The sequence below is a fragment of the Kwoniella shivajii genome, chromosome 2, assembly GCF_035658355.1.
Source record: "Kwoniella shivajii chromosome 2, complete sequence".
Classification (NCBI taxonomy): Eukaryota; Fungi; Basidiomycota; class Tremellomycetes; order Tremellales; family Cryptococcaceae; genus Kwoniella; species Kwoniella shivajii.
In genome coordinates, this window is record NC_085909.1 from 284,469 (window position 1) to 304,898 (window position 20,430).

At 46.4% G+C, this 20,430-nt stretch overlaps 7 protein-coding genes across 7 annotated transcripts; 2 read left to right on the forward strand and 5 right to left on the reverse strand.

Moving 5' to 3' along the window:
• Positions 1 to 110: 110 nt before the first annotated feature.
• Positions 111 to 614, forward strand: IL334_001480 (uncharacterized protein; the record flags this gene model as incomplete). The annotated part of the gene is made up of 3 exons (XM_062933237.1): positions 111 to 242; positions 300 to 513; positions 583 to 614. 3 exons carry the CDS (start codon positions 111 to 113, stop codon positions 612 to 614), a joined length of 378 nt encoding a protein of 125 aa, XP_062789288.1.
• A 270-nt stretch (positions 615 to 884) lies between these two features.
• Positions 885 to 2,306, reverse strand: IL334_001481 (uncharacterized protein; the record flags this gene model as incomplete). Its single annotated transcript, XM_062933238.1, has 4 exons — positions 885 to 1,254; positions 1,311 to 1,453; positions 1,503 to 1,703; positions 1,758 to 2,306. 4 exons carry the CDS (start codon positions 2,304 to 2,306, stop codon positions 885 to 887), a joined length of 1,263 nt encoding a protein of 420 aa, XP_062789289.1.
• A 1,256-nt stretch (positions 2,307 to 3,562) lies between these two features.
• IL334_001482 (uncharacterized protein) lies at positions 3,563 to 5,246 on the reverse strand (the record flags this gene model as incomplete). The annotated part of the gene is made up of 7 exons (XM_062933239.1): positions 3,563 to 3,803; positions 3,880 to 4,062; positions 4,124 to 4,477; positions 4,531 to 4,648; positions 4,702 to 4,804; positions 4,956 to 5,087; positions 5,139 to 5,246. The coding sequence occupies 7 exons, from the start codon at positions 5,244 to 5,246 to the stop codon at positions 3,563 to 3,565; spliced, it is 1,239 nt and encodes a 412-aa protein (XP_062789290.1).
• A 4,840-nt stretch (positions 5,247 to 10,086) lies between these two features.
• Positions 10,087 to 11,964, reverse strand: IL334_001483 (uncharacterized protein; the record flags this gene model as incomplete). Its single annotated transcript, XM_062933240.1, has 9 exons — positions 10,087 to 10,330; positions 10,614 to 10,707; positions 10,924 to 11,053; positions 11,146 to 11,203; positions 11,256 to 11,328; positions 11,521 to 11,554; positions 11,611 to 11,649; positions 11,712 to 11,745; positions 11,885 to 11,964. The coding sequence occupies 9 exons, from the start codon at positions 11,962 to 11,964 to the stop codon at positions 10,087 to 10,089; spliced, it is 786 nt and encodes a 261-aa protein (XP_062789291.1).
• A 336-nt stretch (positions 11,965 to 12,300) lies between these two features.
• On the forward strand, positions 12,301 to 13,429 carry IL334_001484 (uncharacterized protein; the record flags this gene model as incomplete). The annotated part of the gene is made up of 6 exons (XM_062933241.1): positions 12,301 to 12,498; positions 12,557 to 12,597; positions 12,664 to 12,733; positions 12,796 to 12,947; positions 13,012 to 13,111; positions 13,169 to 13,429. The coding sequence occupies 6 exons, from the start codon at positions 12,301 to 12,303 to the stop codon at positions 13,427 to 13,429; spliced, it is 822 nt and encodes a 273-aa protein (XP_062789292.1).
• A 194-nt stretch (positions 13,430 to 13,623) lies between these two features.
• On the reverse strand, positions 13,624 to 17,107 carry IL334_001485 (transitional endoplasmic reticulum ATPase; the record flags this gene model as incomplete). The annotated part of the gene is made up of 19 exons (XM_062933242.1): positions 13,624 to 13,683; positions 13,732 to 13,836; positions 13,888 to 13,903; positions 13,961 to 14,265; positions 14,317 to 14,369; positions 14,429 to 14,452; positions 14,506 to 14,536; positions 14,590 to 14,815; positions 14,875 to 15,818; positions 15,872 to 15,976; positions 16,034 to 16,051; positions 16,108 to 16,184; positions 16,238 to 16,309; positions 16,374 to 16,487; positions 16,554 to 16,637; positions 16,690 to 16,706; positions 16,777 to 16,869; positions 16,941 to 16,990; positions 17,087 to 17,107. 19 exons carry the CDS (start codon positions 17,105 to 17,107, stop codon positions 13,624 to 13,626), a joined length of 2,415 nt encoding a protein of 804 aa, XP_062789293.1.
• Positions 17,108 to 17,841: 734 nt separating this feature from the next.
• IL334_001486 (uncharacterized protein) lies at positions 17,842 to 19,698 on the reverse strand (the record flags this gene model as incomplete). The annotated part of the gene is made up of 3 exons (XM_062933243.1): positions 17,842 to 18,285; positions 18,342 to 19,151; positions 19,210 to 19,698. The coding sequence occupies 3 exons, from the start codon at positions 19,696 to 19,698 to the stop codon at positions 17,842 to 17,844; spliced, it is 1,743 nt and encodes a 580-aa protein (XP_062789294.1).
• Between the last annotated feature and the right edge of the window lie 732 nt (positions 19,699 to 20,430).

Here is a 20,430-nt window from a genome sequence, read left to right on the forward strand (position 1 = left end):
TCATGACCTCGTTCAACACTCAACTTTGATACTTGGAACTCTGATTGCACCCTGTATCGTCACCAGTATTATCGCTCCCCTTCGTTGCATAAGATCATCAGGGATTAACCATGTCAAACGCAAAGCCTGTTTACGTGTCTTCTTCCGGCACACTTGGCACTCAACCGATAATCAGCAGAGTCTCCAACCAAGCTTCCAATTATGCCTCTCTTCTTTATCTCTTTGTTGAGACGTTGATTAGCGTCAGTCACGGTCGTGAAAGTCTTTTAACGGATGAGCTAACTGTTTGTTCTGGCTAGCCCATCATCAATCCCGCATCGTGGACTGATCCTTCCATTCGATCATCCAATATCTCTGGCAATACGAATACAGGCCGTGGTGGACCGAGTGGACATGGAGGAAACGGAGGAGGCGGTCCTGGCTCGGGCGGGGGTCCTAGTGGGGGAGGGGGCGGAGCAGGAGGTACTGGAGGAAGGGGATTTATGACTATGGGAGATTTACGTGGAGGCGGTAGTGAGTGATGTACCTTTGTCTCGATTTATTATCATTGAACTTGAGCAGCTAACCATTGCTCTGATCAAGCTGTCGATAGCTGTCGCGCTACCTGTGGATGAATCAATTACCTGTAGTTGTAAAGTTCATGTTATTGTTTTAATACTGTGTACGATACTATGCGAAATCATGTGTCTATTTATCATCAAACCCGGCAGATGCATGTCATTTGTAGCAGTCAATACTCTAGATAACTATGCTTCTCAGAGCGACTTGCGCTTTCTTTTGGACGTATGGGGTATAAACAACGAGGGAATAGCATGAAGGGAATCTATTGTCCGAATAAGGTGTTTCGTGTGGAGATCATTGGTGTGATCAGATCTACAATTAAATTAAGCCCACAACGTAATACGTCTCTTGCCCACAAGAGCAGCTTCTGTTGTGGCTGCTGCATCTTCAGCAGTGATGGTAACTCCTTGATCATCAGAAGTAGTGGATCCACTAGCGGTGGAGTCTGTCACAGCCGCCAACTCGGTGGTTGATGCTGACGCAGACTCTGCAGACAAAGATTCGGTAACAGAAGCAGTTTCTGTAAGTTCAGATGAGGTTGCAGTGTATGAGACGGTACTGGTCGCGGAAGGAGTCGCAAAATCAGAGCTGGAAGTGACATTGGCAAAAATGGAGGATGCGATAACGGTGTCGGTGGCAGTCGTATTGACGGCGGTAGCAGTAGCAGAGGTGCTTTGTAAAGAAGTGCAATTGCTGCAAGGAGAACGATAAGCTCTTTGTGGTATGCGACTCTAGTAGAAAGGACTCACGCTGAAGAGACTGCTTGGTCATCCACATCTTCCTCGCAATCTCCATCGTCGAGGCTGGCGGTCTCGGTAGCCACCGCAGCGGCAGCAGTAGAGGTAGCCGAATCTGCGTCTTCCACATCTTCGACATCGTCTTCGCAGTCGTCCTGTATATCAAATCAGCGTAGTTTCACTAATGCATTTTGTCCAACTTACCGAATCATCATCGTTGTCTTCCTCTACATCTTCATCGGCAGCGCTACCAGTAGCGTCACCAACAATTGTAGAAGTGGAAACTGGAGACGTAGTGGGTGTAGCAACAGCAGCGACGTTGGTCACAGCGGGGGCGCTGGATCCCCCTGAAGCCACAGGAGTAGAAGCTTTGCCAGCAGTGACAGTGACATAAATCGTGGTCATCTAAACGATTCATACATCAGCAAGATTACCCGCTTAGACCAAGAAATAACTCACACCACCGCAACTGTCATCGACGCTGGAGGATTGAGCAGAGACAGCAGCGGCTTGTACTTGGCCGATTGCGGAAGCGGTAACTGCAGGGGAAGCGGTGTTTGTGGGAGCAGCAGTTTGAGAGACAGTGGATGTTGTATCACTGGAAACATCGTCTTCTTCTTCGTCATCGCAATATTCCAAGTCATCTTCATCCTCATCATCCTCATCATCATCATCATCCTCACCTTCAGTTGACGTTGCAATAGCAGTCTGATTGGGTTGGGGAATGATGGAGGAAGTAATGTTGACAGCAGAGAGATTTGTAGTATCGAGGTCGGAGGTGTCTTCGTCATCGTCTTCCTCACAGTCTTCTACAGTGGAAGGATCTACAGTTGTGGCATTATTGGCGGAATCTTCCACAGCTTGACGGACTCTAAGATAATTGGCTCGAGCTTCCAAAGACGCAGCTTGATGGTAATCTCGGCGAGGGTCGGTGTTAGTGTGGGTTGCAACCGCTGTGGAAAGGCCAATGAGGGCGGTGGCGGTCAAAGCTAATACATGGAACTTCATATCGATAGGATGTTGTCGTCTAGTTTTTTGGTTGATGAATGTCGTAAAAAGCGAGTTTGGGTAAAGACAGTTGATATCAGGTAAATGGAAACAGTAGTATATGTATAGGATAGAAAAGCTTTTATATCAAGAGTGAATGGATCGCGATAGGGAGTGGGATACAGTGATCGTGTAAGTCGAGGTCAGTGAGTGTTGTTTGAGGGAATGAAAAACGTTGAAACTTGGTGGACTGGGACCTGCCTGCCGTGAGTCAAAGGGACGTTGAGTGATTGTCGTGTTTTGCGACAGGAGAAACGGAGAAGGTCGATGGATATAACCTGATATGATTTCGATGAAAGTGTCGTTGACCCAGTCGTTGTGGTATAATGCTGCAGAACAAAAGAATGTACGAAGATGTCGTGATGCGAGAGTGAACAGCAGAAACGAAGAGGAGTATGAAGATGAGGAAAGAGTCAGAAGGTAAGTAGTTAGCAGAGGGAAAAGACGAACAAAAGGACAAGGATGGGGGATTGATAGAATCATAATGCATTAATTTTAGTTTACTTTTTCAGTTGGATCAAGGTCATAGCGCTGAATATACGTTACAGGTGATGGTACTAATTCCCTATTGTTCATAAATTCTGTCACATCCGACCCCTTATTCCCACACCGCATTTCACACATGGTTGTTGGTAACAACGCAACGGGGACTACGTTGACTCCTGCGTTGCACACAACATTGTCCTGTCGACTGACTGGATTGTTTTCATTACTACCACTGTTAAGCGATGAGAGCAAGCATGGTGTATGACTGCGAAAAATCAACACGCAAAGACTAGACAAGACAAACAAAACAAAAAAACAAAACACCAAGACACAGTGATTGAAGGGTAAGTGCATGTTACTCGTAGTGTGCAGCACGGATCCCCTTCCCCCCCTGTGACAATCCCTTATAACAGGGTTTCCTATACAAATAAAGATGAAACGCGCTATAATAAATGGGAATATCGTGTCATTAATTGTTACCGGTATCATCCATTTGACTGTTTTCACCTTTCACCTAGTCCCCTGAACACCGATGAATGACAAAAACACGCGTCATTCGGATAATAGTAATAGTGATATACGTAATCGTCACCAGCACGTGTTTCGCATGTCAGAACCTGAAACGAGAAGATGCTTATTCAGATAGGAATTGCATCGCACAGATCCTATTTATATGGAGAACTATGTACTGCGGTAGATACAGCAAGACGTTCATCACCGTCCCGATTCATTCAGGCTCTTTTGCTAGGACGGTAGAATATGACGAATCCTACAAGCCAGAGCGCTGTCCAACCCATCTCGAAATACCATGAAGCATGAACATTACGCAGATCTTCCAGCCCGCCTGGGTGCAATGTCAACAAACCAGCCTGAATCGATAACGCAAAAACGCTGCTGGTTTGCATCGACATTTGTAAGATAGCGCCGACTGTTCCCGTTCTCTCTGGAGGAGCGGCGAGCATGATACCGACACTGTGTTTGAGCCGATCGAGTATCACCGAGGGTAAGCAGAAACGCAAGGGAAAGAGCGTGTCGTTTAGCCACTCACTTGGTACTCAGGAGCACCACCTGCATCCCTCCGGAGCCGATAATCATACCAGGAAAGATATACCGCCAGTAATCACTACCTATCAAGCTGGGGGCCTGACACCACATAGCATATGCGGCGACACAGAGGCACATGGCGATAATGATAGGATAGCGAGGCTGAGCGAGGAGTCCAGGTTGCGTACTGAGCGACATGAGTCATCAGAGTCGCTCTTCTCTGTTCTCGTTATCCGCGGTCGACTTACATGTACAATACACTGACGATTCCAGCTATGATCCCCTCTGGTAAAGTTCGCACGGCGGCGATGATCATCCGTTCACCGTGAACTTTGTGGTATAATTCAATGAAAGGTATGAAATTGACCGCCCACCACCCGAGAGTGATCAACGCAAAGACGACGAGAACAGCGACGTTCGGAATACGCCACACTGAAGACGGTAATATGGCGTACTCATCGGGAAGCGTTGATTCCCACCAGAAAAATATTGGGAGGAGTAAGGCTCCGAGAATCAGAGGAGCTAGAAACCCTGCACACGTCCAACCGTAGGAAGCACCCAAAGTCAATCCTAAGATGAGCAGGATGATCGAAGATAGCAGTCTACGATCGTGTTAGTAACCCCTGCGACGATTGTATAATGGTGATGCACCTACGTGCTGATCCCAACCGGATCCAGCCGTTTCGTCAACTCCACCCAAGATCGCTTCGATGTATGTAGCCTTGAAATCTTCAACCGGGATGAGGAGGAAGCCACATATTGTGGAAGGCATACTATCGCAATTACCAGATAAAGTTGCTGTGCAGTGAGCCATCCTTCTACATACCGAACAGCGGCGACAATTCGGAAAAACAATCTCCAAGATTGCATTTGGCTTGATTTGGTATGAACTCGATAATGCCTGCGATGATGGTGGCGGTGTTACATTGCTATAGAGCCACTCATCCCGTAAAGAGTACAAGCCCGACCTCTTCCTTCTGGAGGGAAGATTTGAAAAGTCAGACGGTAAGCTGCAGGTACTACATTCGCAGCCGCGATTCCAGTGAGTGCTCGAAAGACAAAAAATACAAATTTATTCACCAAAAAAGAAAGAATGAGATTTGCAAATACTACGGTAAGAAAGCCATAACAGAAAACAAGTTTGGGTGATAGTATATCGCTAACACGTCCCCAAGACGCAAAAGAAGAGGCGAACGTGACCGCATACAAAGTCTGTGGTAGCAGTTGTCATCCAAATATTCACTCGGGAAGGAATTCACGCACAATTACCCAGCTTTGTTGCTCAGACACGATAGCCAAGTCATCACATATTGGACAGTGAACAAGAAGAAGGCGGAAGAGACTAGTACTGAACAGCATATGCCCGATCATTCTTCAGTGAGCTCGTTCCGTATCCTCAGCAAGTACAAACCAGCTCACTATCGACAAATACTGAAAAAACGAAAATCAAGAGCCGAATCATACGATGCGCCGATATGTTCGATGGAAGCCCGTCCTAATTCTCCACATTTGCTTGATCCATCCGTTAGAGATCAGAGCAGCACCAAGCAATGCAGTTGTTGTTCGGGGATTCCCCACCAGATACCAATAGAGTTCAAATTGTTGACAATGCTTCATTCTCGCCCTGTTTTTTTACACAGATGGCGCAACAAGTGCCTCAGCCCCCTCAGCGCCCAGTCTCCACTTCTACCTCCTCCTCCACCTACCTCTGCTACTTTGTACCTTCACTTCTGTTATTTGGATGTGCTTTCCTTTCTCTAAAAATAAAAGCTGGGTGATGTCCTGGTATGCGGAAACACACTGCTCATTACTATGAAGATCAAATGTTTCCCCAAGAGAGATCAATGTACAGACAGAATGAGTAGTGGGGTAGAGGACACGGATGGTAATCGAGTTCGCGTCACTATATCCAACTAGTATTTGGATAGCGATAAAACACTAAACATTTGAGATGAAGATTACACGACGTAAACTGATATCATTGACAACGGAATATACTACAACAATTCTCTCTATACAAAGCTATTTGACAGCATTTGTGTGTCGGTAAACCGATTTACAAATTCGTGTTCCAAACATCGGATTCAAAAGGCTTCGTTTGAAACTGTCTACAAACAAACCATTTTGATATCCTCTTCACGAGGGCTCAACGTACCACCCCAACCATTGACCTATGGTCAACGAATGGGCATAAAGCTGAGGAAACCGGCGACATTGAAGGTACTTGAGAAATCAATGGTCTTCACATGCTGGAGACTGATATTTCCATATCTCTCGAGTAAGTGACTGGCTCATGAGGTCTCGTCTCGCACAAAATCCTTCCCGCTGCTTACTTGTAATGGTGACTATGCCAACATAAACGTATCATTATGTAACCCAGGATATACTTCTGCTCCAACAACACCTATTGTCCCTTCTGAGGTCTATATCACAACGATCAACGTCGGCTCCAGTCAGGATGCTCGAATTGTATAACAGGAAGCCACTTAGGCAAAGGGATGAATGACATACGCGTGGGTATTGCTATACCGTTTACCAATGAGTGGTATTGTTGGGGTACAAGGATATCGCTAAGTAGAGAGCTGAAGTTGGCACTCAGCTCTGAATAGGTTTCAGGAGGGACAATAGAACCTTGTAGCTTTGGAAAGTAACCAGAATCCGATGGGATATTGTCAAGGTATAGGGAGAGACAACAGATGATAATGTGTAAGGAGAAGGCTATGAATACAAGATGCATAGTTGTATATATATACATCCATGCTACCCAATAATCATCCATATTCAAATAACGATATCACTGAGAGCGGGAATATATCTTAGGTTGCACAATGATTAATACTGTCATGTCGGCATAGCCATCATGACAGTCTATTCAAAGCTGAGTACTACTTTAGCTCCATTCCTACCGATATCGTTGTGCCCCAGCGATATCGTTCATCCCCAAACAATATACCAATACCCTTGCCTATATCGTTCTTCCTTTGCCTATTTGGCTCTCCGTTATACGATTTGGGCATCCTGGCTGGGCCGACGTTGATCATCGTGACAGATTCGGTACATTCTGCCCCTTCATCCTGTTCTCAACACACTTCAGAGAAAATATCGGATCTCCGAAAGCTCAAGGAGGTGCAATGCCACTGTCATTGACTCAATCAACAAACGCAAGTAGAGCACCTGTAGAAAACCCAAGGTACCTTGTGTCCTGTCTTTCATTGACTACTGTATCCAGTCTGTCAGTGTTGTCATCGCTGCTAGACTCAACGGACTTATCGACATTGTCAAAGCTGTTCTTTCTTCTCATATTGAACCTGATATGCATCAATCACGCAGGTATAGTTGCAAGCGTTACATGGGGATTTGTGGCAAAACTTGCTGCTAAATTGACACAGTTCTGATGTTTCTGGCTAATTTGACACAGCTTCTTATGTCTCAATGTTCTTTGACACTTCATACACGTGATCACTGTTAATGTTATGATTTATTTATATTTGAGTTCTTTTTTTATATGAATACAAGTGTCAGGCGCAAGGAACGGGAACAAAATATACTAAAATAATACAACACTCGTATGCATATCGACCTAAACACTGAAGGGTAGTCGACACATGAGTAGCGTACTCAGACAGATGTTTGAGTGGAGAATATCGTACCTCGGACAAGTTCATTGCACTATGAGGTCTTCTTTTTTTGTAAAAACACAGCAGAAATATACACTATACAATGAACACCGCATGAATTGAGGCAATAAGCATCTGAAAATCACTTGAGACTGTAACGTAGCCTTCTGGGTGCCACTCACATGATTGTGTTGGACTCTCAACGCCAAAACACCATTGTTGGCCGATCATGGCTTTGTCTAGCCATTACATGTAATATACAACATGGAACAGAAACCTTAATATACGATCTGGAACACACAATCTGTATATACAAACTATATCTCAAACTTGGGACATTACCACTGAAACATCAACCTGGAAGACGAAAGGTGTACTGCATACCTAACTTTGGATTGCGACTCTTGCTTGTTTCAAAAAACGGAAACTAATGTCGTATCAGAGATACATAAATAAGTCACGCCATTCTTGATGAACGAGACGGTGAAGTACCTATGGACGGAACAAAGAGGCTGGACGTAGACTGGGACAAAAAAATTGTAACTAACACAAAATAGATATGAATAGTAGAGGTCAGCACATTTAGATAGAACTTGTTACGATCTGACCTGTACCGCTACACTATCTCCAGCTCATACCATGACATCAATACTTTATGAAGCTATTGTACCGAAATGGTACCTTAGTGCCAGGCTGAACCAAGAGTTATCATCTTGATTAAGACACAAACCGTGGGACCACCCTTGATAGCCTCAACAAGAGAAGAACAATAAACAAACTGATTATATACTGGTCCCAGAGTCTGCCCATAGTTGTACAAAACTACCAGACTTGTACCACTGCACCAGTCTAGCATCACTGTACCACTGTGCCACTTGGGCTCGACCCCTTGCATAAAAGTATCAAAAGCAGCGATTTTATACATCCTCCTATCCTTCTCATCAATGTGTTATTATAAGTTACTCTCAATTGACTTCATAGCTACACTCTTTTTGCCATTGTCTGACTACTAGTAGATGGCATAGCTACTTGTATCCTCATTGTCCACTTCACTACAGGTCTAGTCACTCCCATAGTGCGGTCGTATCAGAACTTCTTCCTTTAGTTATTTTCGGTTGTAATCAATATGTATGTACTTTCTATGAGATAAATTTATGCCTACCGACGTATATAGCTTAGCTATTTCGCAAAATCCAAGGCTTGACATGTTTTCACCTCATCTCACCAGGTTTTATCGAAAATACCAACTATTGTAGACGAAGTCCCTGACATTTATGTAATATATCTTGTCATTGTTCAATAGTACTTTCTACCTCAATCTTTTTCATTTGCTTGTTATTACTACTGTACCTATTCCTCACCCAACTTTCCAAGTCTATAAGTGGCGCATACTATTTGTTGCTCAAGCTTGTAAGCCTTTGTTCAAAGTCGACTGGTCTCCAGCTGGATCTTCTTGTTATCCTTGATTTTACTAGGGACTGGGTTCCGACATGATCATTGATTACACAGTAGCTCAAACCCCACCTCCTTATAGTGGTAACTTGACAAAGCAATCACACGTGCTCATATTCCTCCTTGTGCTCAGTGGCCTGGCACGCCAGGGGGGAATCACGTTCTCTCCTTCGAAGAACAACTCTTCTCATACGTGACAATGGGCACAAAACAGTGTCCGCAGCGATATGAAGATCTTGATACATGAATAAAAGATTTCACTGATTATACTCTCTAGGCCGTGAAGCACTGTTAGCTAAGCTCATATGATTGGCCTCGAATATGGTCGTGAACCCTACTTTATCATGCACGGCAAACGTTAGGCGAAAGAGGCAGTCAGATGCAGATTCAAATCAGGCCTGTGGGCTATCATTCAGGATAACGAATATGTCATGATGGCTATGCTGACATAACAATATTATCATTACATAACCCAAGATATACTCCCGCTCTCAAGATATACTTCCGCCCTCAGTGATATTGTCAAGTAGATATAGAAAGGATAATAGAATAAGGTATAAGGTATTAAGGATAAGGATATTGTTGGTTCAACTTCTACTCTTATTGAGTACCATGGATAAATATATATATACAACTATACATCTTGCATTCTTAGTCTTCTCCCTATGAATTCTCAATTGTTGTCTCTACCTATACCTTGACGATATCTCATTGGATTCCGGTCTCTCCTAGAAGCTACAACATCTATTGTCCCTTCTGAAGTCTATCCCTAGCTGAGTGCTACTTTAGCTCTATTCCTACGGATATTGTTGTGCCCCAAACGGTATTGTTCATTCCCAAACGTCATACCAATACCCTTGCCTATACCGTTCTTCCCTTGCCTATTTGGCTCTCCATTATACGATTCGGGCATCCTGGCTGGGGCCGACGTTGATCATCGTGACAGAATACCATCTGACATCACGACTGAAACGTAAGTCTGTTCCATTCCTGCTAGGTCTACATAGATACATATGTGGCATTCAGAGGTACCTAGCGTTCAGATCAGGAAGAAATCCAAGTGAGGGTCAGTATCTGGGAATCCCTTATCACTTGTTATTGTTAAAAAGGTTTTACGAAAAATGCTACTGTAGAGAAACTCATCATAGGGCAGATCCACCCAGTCGTTGACCACTTCCGCCCCAACGATGTCGCATTGCAGCGGCAGCGGATGGATTGTTCGCTGCTGTCGCTGTACTACGTGCTTCGGGTCGATAAGTCCTATATCCAGTTGATGCGTGAGATGAAGGCCCAAATAGCGCACGAAATCGTACAGGAGGAGCGAGAGGGTTCGGTCGCCGTAAATGAGTGGGCGCATGCAAGGGAAGATACGTCGAAATGAACCACCTAGATCGTCTTGTGAGCGAAGGTCAAATTCCAACAATAATAATAATAGTAATTCAGGGAAACACAGATCGACGACATAAAATACCCAACAAGCAGGAAGGACGACGAGAGACTTCCTTATGATCAACCCGTCACGCAAAAGAGACCTTGGAACGAGAGATCGAGACGACTTCACGCCCCAGATAGAGACAGAGGAAACAGATTTCGAAGGAGATATCAACGGGCAATCTGGGCAGAGGAAAGATTGACAGATACGCATAGCAAAGGGAAAATGTGAGCTTACCAAAGATGACCTGACAAAAGACCCAATATGCCGCCCAGCGCCTTCATTGGACCTCCGGTTAACAAGTCGAGAAAGATGAGAGCCGGAGGATAGACTGTCGACATATGATGCAGCGAATCGACATGGCGATGAATGCGTGCCGGACACAAAAGTTAAATGATGGTCAATCGGACCGGCAGGGACAATGGTCGACAAAGAAGTGGGAGGAGCGGGAGGCGTTGGAGAAGGCTTTTAGCATCGACAAAGCCGTATTCTAACTTCCAGACGAGACGCGTCATGTGCCAACCAAGCAAGAGAAAAGACGACTCACGGCTCGTTGGAATTGTAAGTAATCCAAAGATAGAAACCTTGACAGTAGGATTGGCTCGACACCACACATATGTTTGGGCATGAAGAAGGGGGCGGAAAAGGAAAGGAAGACCGACCAAGCTGTTGAATGTCTAGGGATAAATCAATAAGCGATTTTGCCGGACGGCTGGAAGAGGAAGGATAATGGAGTGGCCAAGGATCTACGAGAATAGAAATAACTCACTGCAATGAGAATTCCCAACATGAGATGTAACCAGGCGTACTCAGCGGTATCATTGCGACTGCGTGGACACATCAATACCAGAACCAAAGCCCCGTATTCGTCGCACTTACTACACTTCACGCTCCATTGCCGAAGAGTTGCGATAGATCAGGAAGAAATCGTATATGAGTGGGAACCCAGACCCTGAGGTAACGTTGATAGATGGTCAGTCAATGTGGGATATACGCTAAGAGCGGAGATGAGGACCGAATGGTATATTGGGTCTATGCACGCTACACCACACCACAATTTCACGGTGTCCACTGTCTTTGAGGCGATGACAAACGCAAAATCGAGAGGTACTGAGACTACAAAGAGCAGGAGGCAGTCGCTCACCTCCAAAGAAGAATGAAGTAAGCGGACGCCAGACCTGGGGATTGCACATGTCAGCGATAGGCTACGTCAAGTGGTAAGTCATGAACTCACCTCATATTTGCGAAGAACCCGCGGCCAAATCAGTGCGACCTGAGAGGTCAGTAAGAAGCGTCAGTGACGATAGGAAATGCATACGAAGACAAGAGACTCACTGATGCAGGTGAAATCAATCCAAGAAGACATGGACTGTGAATAACGGACGAAGCAATTAGTACACATGATCCGGCAAACGGACCTAGCTTTTTTGAGCTATGATTGCATCGACGTCGAGCCAACGTTGGGCGTGATACGATGCCTTCCATAGAGACTGAGATTCCACACGCACATGGTAACCACCGCTGTAGCAGCAAGAAGAGCTCTTGTCACGGGAGGAACTGAGTTGATGACCGCGGAAAAGTCGGCCATGATAGGTCTGGAGATTCTTGAAGCAAGACACACGAGTCTGACGAAGGATCGTGAGGGTGAGTGATATTTCACCTAGAAGCGGCCCACTGTTTATGGTGTTGGTTAACCTTATAAAGGTGCGATCCTGCTTGTGACGATGCAGGAAGAAAGCGAAGAGATCAAGACATTACGGAGGAAAGTAAACGTACAAGCGATGCGGCCACGTGGAGGGCATGATTTTCATACACTGTACATTCACCATACTCAAAGCAAACCTCCGGCTAGCATTCTTTTTCATTCATATCGCAATCTGAATACAACGTATAAAATAGCATATAGACAGGATCCGGATCAAACATGGTCAGAACCGTGCCCGTGAAGGAATATCATGGGCTCGACTTACCTCCGGAATTCTCGCCATGTCATTTCGATCACAAGACCCCGTTCGCATCGCACCCTCCACTAGGAGGATGGCAAGCGTTGAGTGGGCCGGGAAATGTACACTCCGCTGTAGAATACAGCTTGATCTTTGTTGTAGACAGACATGCTAAGAAGGTGATTATCTCGCTATATTCAGGCCGTCAAGTAATACTTCCTGATGACAGTCAAACAGGTCTTGCTCGGTTACAAACGACGCGGTATGGGTGTCAACCTGTAAGAGAGACTTTACAGCTTGAATCCCGTCAAACCAGTCATCACCATTGAATTTATATCATACAGATACAACGGTTTTGGCGGCAAAGCGGAACCTGGTGAAAGCATGGCAGAATGCGCAGCACGTGAGCTAGAAGTGAGCGAGTCCTGAGATTGGACGTTATTTGTGCCTCGGCTGATGAGCCTACATGAGCTCAGGAAGAATCTGGTCTTACCGCGACCGAAGAGGGACTTTATTATAAGGGATACCTTTATAGCTCACGACCGATATCTGCGGATCTTTGCGATGGTAGCGTGGTGATCAGAATCCACTTTTTCGCTTGCGTAGCTTGGTCGGGCCAACCAACCGGGTGAGTTGTCAAGTAACTAGAGTGCGAGAGCTTCAGTCCACTGAGCAGTCGGTTGATCGTACAGAACCGAAGAGATGATTCCTGAGTGGTTCGAGATACCTACTGTAGACTCAATCGCCGAGGAAGATCACCATCGCAACCTTTCGTTGCCTCTTAACAGAATGGTAAGTGGACATTGATTTCTCTTGAAATGGTCGGTATTAGAGGTAACAGGAGTACAGTGGCCGGAAGCATCGTTCTATCTGTTACCTCTCCTACACAATATCATGAACGATAATCGCAACGAAGTGATGTTTGCTCGTATCGATTACTGTTATCTGTCTTCGCTTGCTGCCCCAACCAACTTGTCGGCTCTCGATGGTCTGACCTTGCGGGAAAAGAGGTCGGGTACCGATTGCGAAGACGAAGACGTAGCAGAGCGATTAAGTGGTTGGTGGATGAGCTTCGCACCAATACAAGCGCTGTCGATGATCAATCACTAGAAGATAATTGAAAGGGCAGTCCACGTAGATCTCTTCATGAACAGATGCATATTTTTTCACATTCTTTCTACGTTTCGGTCAATTCTACTATATTTTCGGCGTGAACAAGACAGCACCTTTAAGCGTACAAACTGGAACGCGGTGCTATATATCAGCGGAATTCGCGAAACAATTGAGGGCACGGGTATTCTGACTTACTCGTCATCATCAGCCTCGTTCTGGAAACTAGCTCCGCCTTCTTGCGCTTGTCCACCCTCAGGGAACTAACTGTCAGCACAATGTCGTAACGTTGTATGACTCACCTTAAAGGTGTTACCGAAACTTCTGGACTGCTGGAGAGTAGTACTGAACATTTCGTAACGACGAATATCCGCGTCGGAGACGGATCGTCGAGCGTATCGCATTGCCTGTATTATGATCAGTCTAAATCACTTTTTGAAGGGGATATACGACCTCACCTCTTCGAAGTGGTCACTGAAGGGAGATTCGCGTCAGCTTCTACCTACGGGTACTGTGCAGTTGCACACTCACACTGTGATGGAGGGAACTTCATCTTCTTCATTGTCTGCATCCATTAAATCCACATCTGCAGTCTCGCCCTCAGCCTCGGCCTTGTCCTTACGCTCTCTCTCTTTCCGGATATCGGCCTCGATACTAGCTCGGATGGCAAGTTTGGCAGCACGCTGACAGATCTCGGTAAGGTCGGCACCGGAGAAGCCGGCAGTGCTTTTAGCGAGGAAATTGAGGTCAACAGCGGGGTCGATGGGAGATTTACGCAAAGTAGCTTTGAGAATAGACAATCGAGAGGTCTCGTCAGGAAGGGGTATATAGATAAGCTGTGCATCGGAGGTGAGCTCGCGATCACACGACAGGAATAGTCCACTTACTTGATCAAGACGACCTGGTCGCAGAAGAGCGGAATCAATTTGATCGGGTCGATCTAGCAATAGAGTAAGTCAAACCTGAACTGAACCGGGAAGAAACTGGATGATCGCTCACTGGTTGCTCCGATGATGAAGACGTCTATAAAACCTGTATTAGCGCTTTCGCTGTAAGCCAAGCTCCGGAAGACTTACTCTTCTTAGCGTTCATACCGTCCATTTCAGTCTAAATATAACAATTAGCTCAGTTTGCACAAGCCATTGCGGAATTTCACATACCAGAATCTGATTAAGGACTCGATCGCTAGCGCCACCGCCATCACCGCCAGAACCACCTCTGGACTTGGCAATAGAGTCCAATTCGTCAAAGAACATGACACAAGGGGCAGCCGCACGAGCTTTGTCGAAAACATCTCGAACATTGGCTTCTGACTCTCCGAACCACATCGTCAAGAGCTCTGGACCTTTGATGGAGATAAAGTTGGCTTGACATTCGTTGGCGATACTATATAGCATGAGAGGAATGAGCGAATGTGATCGAAGCCGATCATTGGGATGACTTACGCCTTTGCTAGCAATGTCTTACCGGTACCAGGAGGTCCATAGAACAGCACACCCTTAGAAGGAGACATACCATACTTGAGGAATTTCTCAGGATGCTCGACAGGGTATTGTACAGTTTCTTGCAACTCCCGTTTAACCTTGTCCAAACCACCGATGTCGTCCCATGTAGTAGTAGGAATTTCGACGACAGTCTCTCGGAGAGCAGAGGGGTTATTGGTACCAAGGGCAAATCGGAAGTTCTCCATAGTAACGCCAAGTGAGTCGAGGACTTCAGCATCAATAGTTTCTTCATCGAGATCGATGAGATCCATTTTCTCCCTGATCTGTTGCATAGCCGCTTCGGAACACAGAGATGCCATGTCCGCACCAACATAACCGTGAGTGTCAGCCGCGATCTGTTCAAGATCAACATCATCTGCGAGTTTCATGTTCTTGGTGTGGATCCGAAGGATCTCAAGTCGACCGGTAGGATCAGGAATACCGATGTCAACTTCTCTATCAAATCGACCAAATCGTCGGAGAGCGGGATCAATTGAATTCGGTCGGTTGGTAGCAGCCATGACCACTACGTTGGATCGTGCTTTAAGACCATCCATGAGAGTAAGAAGTTGAGATACTACCCGTCGCTCAACTTCACCTTGAGCTTTGTCTCGCTTGGGAGCGATGGAATCGATCTCATCAATGAAGATGATGGATGGACTGTTCTTTTCTGCCTCCTCGAAAGCCTTTCGGAGATTTGATTCTGATTCTCCAGCCATTTTAGACATGATTTCCGGACCATTAATGAGGAAAAAGAATGCACCAGTCTCATTGGCAACGGCACGAGCCATGAGAGTTTTACCAGTACCAGGAGGACCAAACATTAGAATACCACGAGGTGGTTTGATACCAATAGCCTTGAACAGTTGAGGGTGTCGTAAAGGAAGCTCAACCAATTCTCGGATCTACAGTTGGCAGGTCAGCTGAAGGCGCGAACGAGATTAAAATAGCGACATACCTGAGCGAGTTGTTTCCTGCAGCCACCGAGATCATCGTATCCGACAGCATTCAAATCGGCTTCCTCTGCTTCTCGATCGATAGGGTCACCTTCAGTGTGGATGACCTACAAAGATGAGAATTAGCTCGAAGGATAAGCAGAACATTAATGGCAGGAACGCACTGTGTCTGATGCAACAATCTACAATGAATACATTGTCAGCTCAGAATCTCTGCCAAGAGGAAAAATAGGCTTACACAGTAAGGCGAAGGATCAACCTCAACGACCTTGAAATCTACAGTTCTCATACCACCTCGAACTTGGAATACATCGCCTATGAACGCCTGTCAGCACCACTGAACCCACAATGATGGAGATGCAACGCACCTTTTCGGACCGGGCGATAGGCTTCCAGGAAGTAGGGACGAAGGTATACATCGAACAGGTTTCCGGAGAGTCCTACGCGTCCAACCATCAGCTCTTCTGCTAAGCCTCGAGCGGAGAGATCAGATGATAGACATACCCTCTATGGAATCAGCGAACGGCAGAACGTGGATACGCTTGCCGTATTTGATATCGTTGGCAGGAGATACGTGGACGAGATCGGCAAGCTTGACAGCACAATTTCCACGGGCAACTTTGTACAGGCCAGATGTCAGAATTGAGCATTGTTGTACCGATGGCCAAGAGGAGAAAGACTTACCCTTGTTCATGGCAATCTTGCCCTCTTCTATGTCATCCTGACTTAAGCAGATAAGAACGGTATCTCTCCTTCGCTTTCCACGAACTACAACCGCTGTATTAGAGGTATCAAATTTAACAGAAGGAGTGTAACGCACCGATGATGGTATCTCCACTGTCATATTAGATTAGTCAGCTACCGTGGCTTCAAGGTTGACGAAGGGACATGAAAGACGAGAACGAACCGGAAAAGACCGAGAGCTTCCATTGTGTTAGGATGGAGAATAGCGACACTATTGTCCTCCTGAGGACTTTCATCAACCATCAACCTATTGGGTCTATTGGATACAGAAGATCAGCATACGTAAAGTGGCAATCACATTGGCAGAAAAAATAGCAGTTCACTCACGATCGCTTCTGCCTAAGGATGGCAGTAGCAGTAGAGTCATCATTGACGGGCTGTCAAGATGAAATCGTAAGTGAAAATTGAATTGATGAAGGCCCGAAGCCCAAAGAGAAATGAGAGAACGGCAAAGACAAAGGTATCCAACGTACTCTGGAAGGATCATCAGCCATGGTGAACCGTGAGTCTGTATATGGGTTTTGTTTCTATTCGTCGCAGTAATATAGAGGCTTCCCTGTGTGACAACAAATGAGGGAATATAGATGAAGGAAAGATAGGTGGAAGAGGAATAAAGAACAGATGAAAAATGGAAGATGACAGAAGGATGAAAGAAAGGTTGGAAAGTGAATGATTGTGAGTGGTGGTGATCAAACACGTCGATGACGATTACGAGTCTATGAGTGCCACACTGTACCACTGTACCAGGTGATCTTAAATGAGCAGTCCACATAAATGAGATCGGAAAGTTATCTTCTTTACATTTCACCTATGCAAGCATCAGAAAATGATCATGAATGCATAGAAGAGCAGAGATGACGCTTGGAACGGCTAACAAGTGGAACTGAGTGACAGTTCTTGTTACACTAGGATGTAAACCTGCTTCTCGTATGCCATCAACTTAAGCGCAAAAACTGATGTACGACTGTGTATATCGGTTATCCTGCTGATAGCAGATGCGATAGCAGATGCGATACCTGGGATATGGATATGAAGCGGGCAACATGTCATTGCTATCTGACTCTTTCATGCACATGGATGAGGGGTAATTACCCAGTAGTGACCATTTGGTAACAATTGCATAGATATGTACTCTAAACTCGTGATACTACATGGACGGATTTTTGAAAGAATGAAGACAAGGGAGAGAAAGTTGAAAGCAAAAAGTCGCGCGTTCTAGTATGAACATCTAGCTTGATGGGATAGTACCAGTGATGGAAGTGACAACGCTCAAGATGGATGGTCCACCACACATCTCAGCGAGATCGCCGGAACAAGCCATGAAGGCGGAAGAATCATCGAGGAGGGCACCACCACCGTTTGAGAATGAGTTACCGCAGTAACACTCGGAAGAGTATTCAGTACCGGCGATGGTGTAACCAAGAGCGGCACATCCTGTGGCACAAGACTCAATGGTGTTGGAGGGGTCGCTCCAGAGAGTGTAGGTAAGAGCTCTTCCGTTGGTACCTTCGGACACGACACCGTATGTTGACCAACCAGAAGGAAGGACAGTGGTGGCGGGTTGAAGGTCGGGGTTGATGTAGATGTTAAGAGCGTTAGGTCCACCGCAGGTCTCGGTAGAGTCGCCGGCACAAGGCATGTAACATTGACCAGAGACAGCAGCATCATCAACCTAGCAATGAAACATGGTCAATAGAATATCGGGCCGAAACAAGATTAAGCACTTACATCATCTTGCACACCACAGTAGCACTCGTTACCGTATTCAACACCAGCGACACCGTAACCGTAACTTCCACAAAGAGCGGTACATTTTTCGATGGTCATATCAGAAGAAGAGGTTTGAACTTTTGAGAGAAGTCGACCGGAAACTTCTTGAACGCATCCACCGGCAGAGAAACCGTTGATAGCGACTGCGGCGCTGGTAGCAGCAGGAGCAGCGGAGGAAGATGCACTGGCCGAAGCAGCACTACCTGAACCGTCGTTGGAACCAGTGCTTGTACCAGATACACCGGTAGCGGCGGCAGCAACAGATGATGCCGCAGAGCTGGCGGCAACAGAAGGTGCCACGGGACTAGCGGCGGCTGAGCTGGCAGCCACAGGTGAAGCAGCAGCAGATGAGGCAGCGGCGGAAGAAGCAACAGCAGATGAGGCAGCGGCGGATGAGGGGGCGGCGGCGCTGGAAACGACGGGAGCAGCAGCAGATGAGGCGACGACAGGAGCACTGGACACAGCGGCTTTGCTGGCGCTGGCGCTGGCGGAAGAAGCAGCGGCGGATGAGGAAGCGGCAGCGGATGACTTGCTAGCGGAAGCGCTGGAGGCGGCTGATGCGCTTACAACTGCTGAGGACTTGCTGGCAGCAGCTGCGGAGCTGATGGAGCTCGCAGCTTTGGAAGTTGATGATGCAGCGGCAGCGGTAGTAGATATCTTGCCAGTGCTGGTAGCAGGTGATACGGAAGTCCATGGGTTACCGCAGCCACCTCCGTGCTTGTAAACAGAGGTAGCTTTGGCGCCAGAAGCAGTTGTCTTTTGACCGAACTACAAAGATGGTCAGTTAGTAAATGAAGAAGCTATATGCAGGAGGGTTAAGACTGACCTTGCTGACCAAGGAAGATACTTGGTTCCATGACATGTTTGGAGGGGGTTTGAGACCGTAGGTGTCGACGTACCATGCCTTGACGTAGTCAATGTTGTAACCACCCCAAGACCAGCCAGTACCCCATGCAGACCAGTCAAAGTCTTTGCAAGTGGACCAAGCAGCAGTACTGGTAGCGGCGGCAGTGGTGACAGTGGTGGTGGCTGCCTTGACAGAAACAGCAGAAGATGAAGTAACCTTGGCAGCGGAGGCTGAGGACACAGCTGATGACTTGGCCGAGGAGGCAACGACAGCTGATGTAGACGTCTTGGCAGCAGAGGAAGCGACAGCAGAAGAGGTCACAGCAGTGGAGCCCCCGCATGATGTACCAATGATGCCGAAAAGACACCATCTTTTGTCAAGGTTGGCTTGGTCTTGGGAAACAGGAGCAGCAATAGCACCTTGAGCAGCCATGAAGGCGACGACAGGGATAAAGACTTCAACTCGCATTGTGATAGTAGATAAGATTGGTCGGAAAAGTAGAAGGTTGAGGGGGAGGTCGGGTGGAGAGGATGTGACGGAGGAGGTTTGGAGGTTTGGGAGCTTTGAAGATGGAAGCGGTGGTTGTTTCGCTAGGGACTCGAAATTGAGGATGGGGGAAAATAGGCAGAGGAGGGGACATGATAATAGTTTATATACCTCAAATTCGTTGTTGAGGTCGCAAAAAACTGTCCGTCTTCGGTGTCTGAATGGATGCAGGACATTCTAGACAACGCCATGATGTCTTGAAAGAAACCCTAATCCATTCGAATTTAGCATGTCAAATGTAGTGGATGTGCCCCCAACCTTTCTGAATGCGGTTTCAGATACCCTGCGCTAAATGAATGGATCGTTATCTTCGTCGCAGTATCGATAGACAGTTCGTGAGCATCGTGATTTGGCGAATAATGCTAATCTCCAACGCGCAAGTGGAAGAACTCGATCAAATTTGTGAGACATCAGTGGGACCTTCAGAGGAAAGTAAGTAACCCGAGGGTGAATCACCGCTTTCAAACCCAAGCAGAATTACCTAAAGCGGTCCGGCATTCGGAAAGGCTTTAGTTCCCCCTGAACGCATCCGTCGCCCGCGTAAAGCAATCGCAATCAGCCAGATGCGCCAAAATGCCGTAAGGATCATTCTGATGTGAAATGCATGATGGGATGTTTCTGAAAGCCACATAATTGATGTACGTATAACTGTAA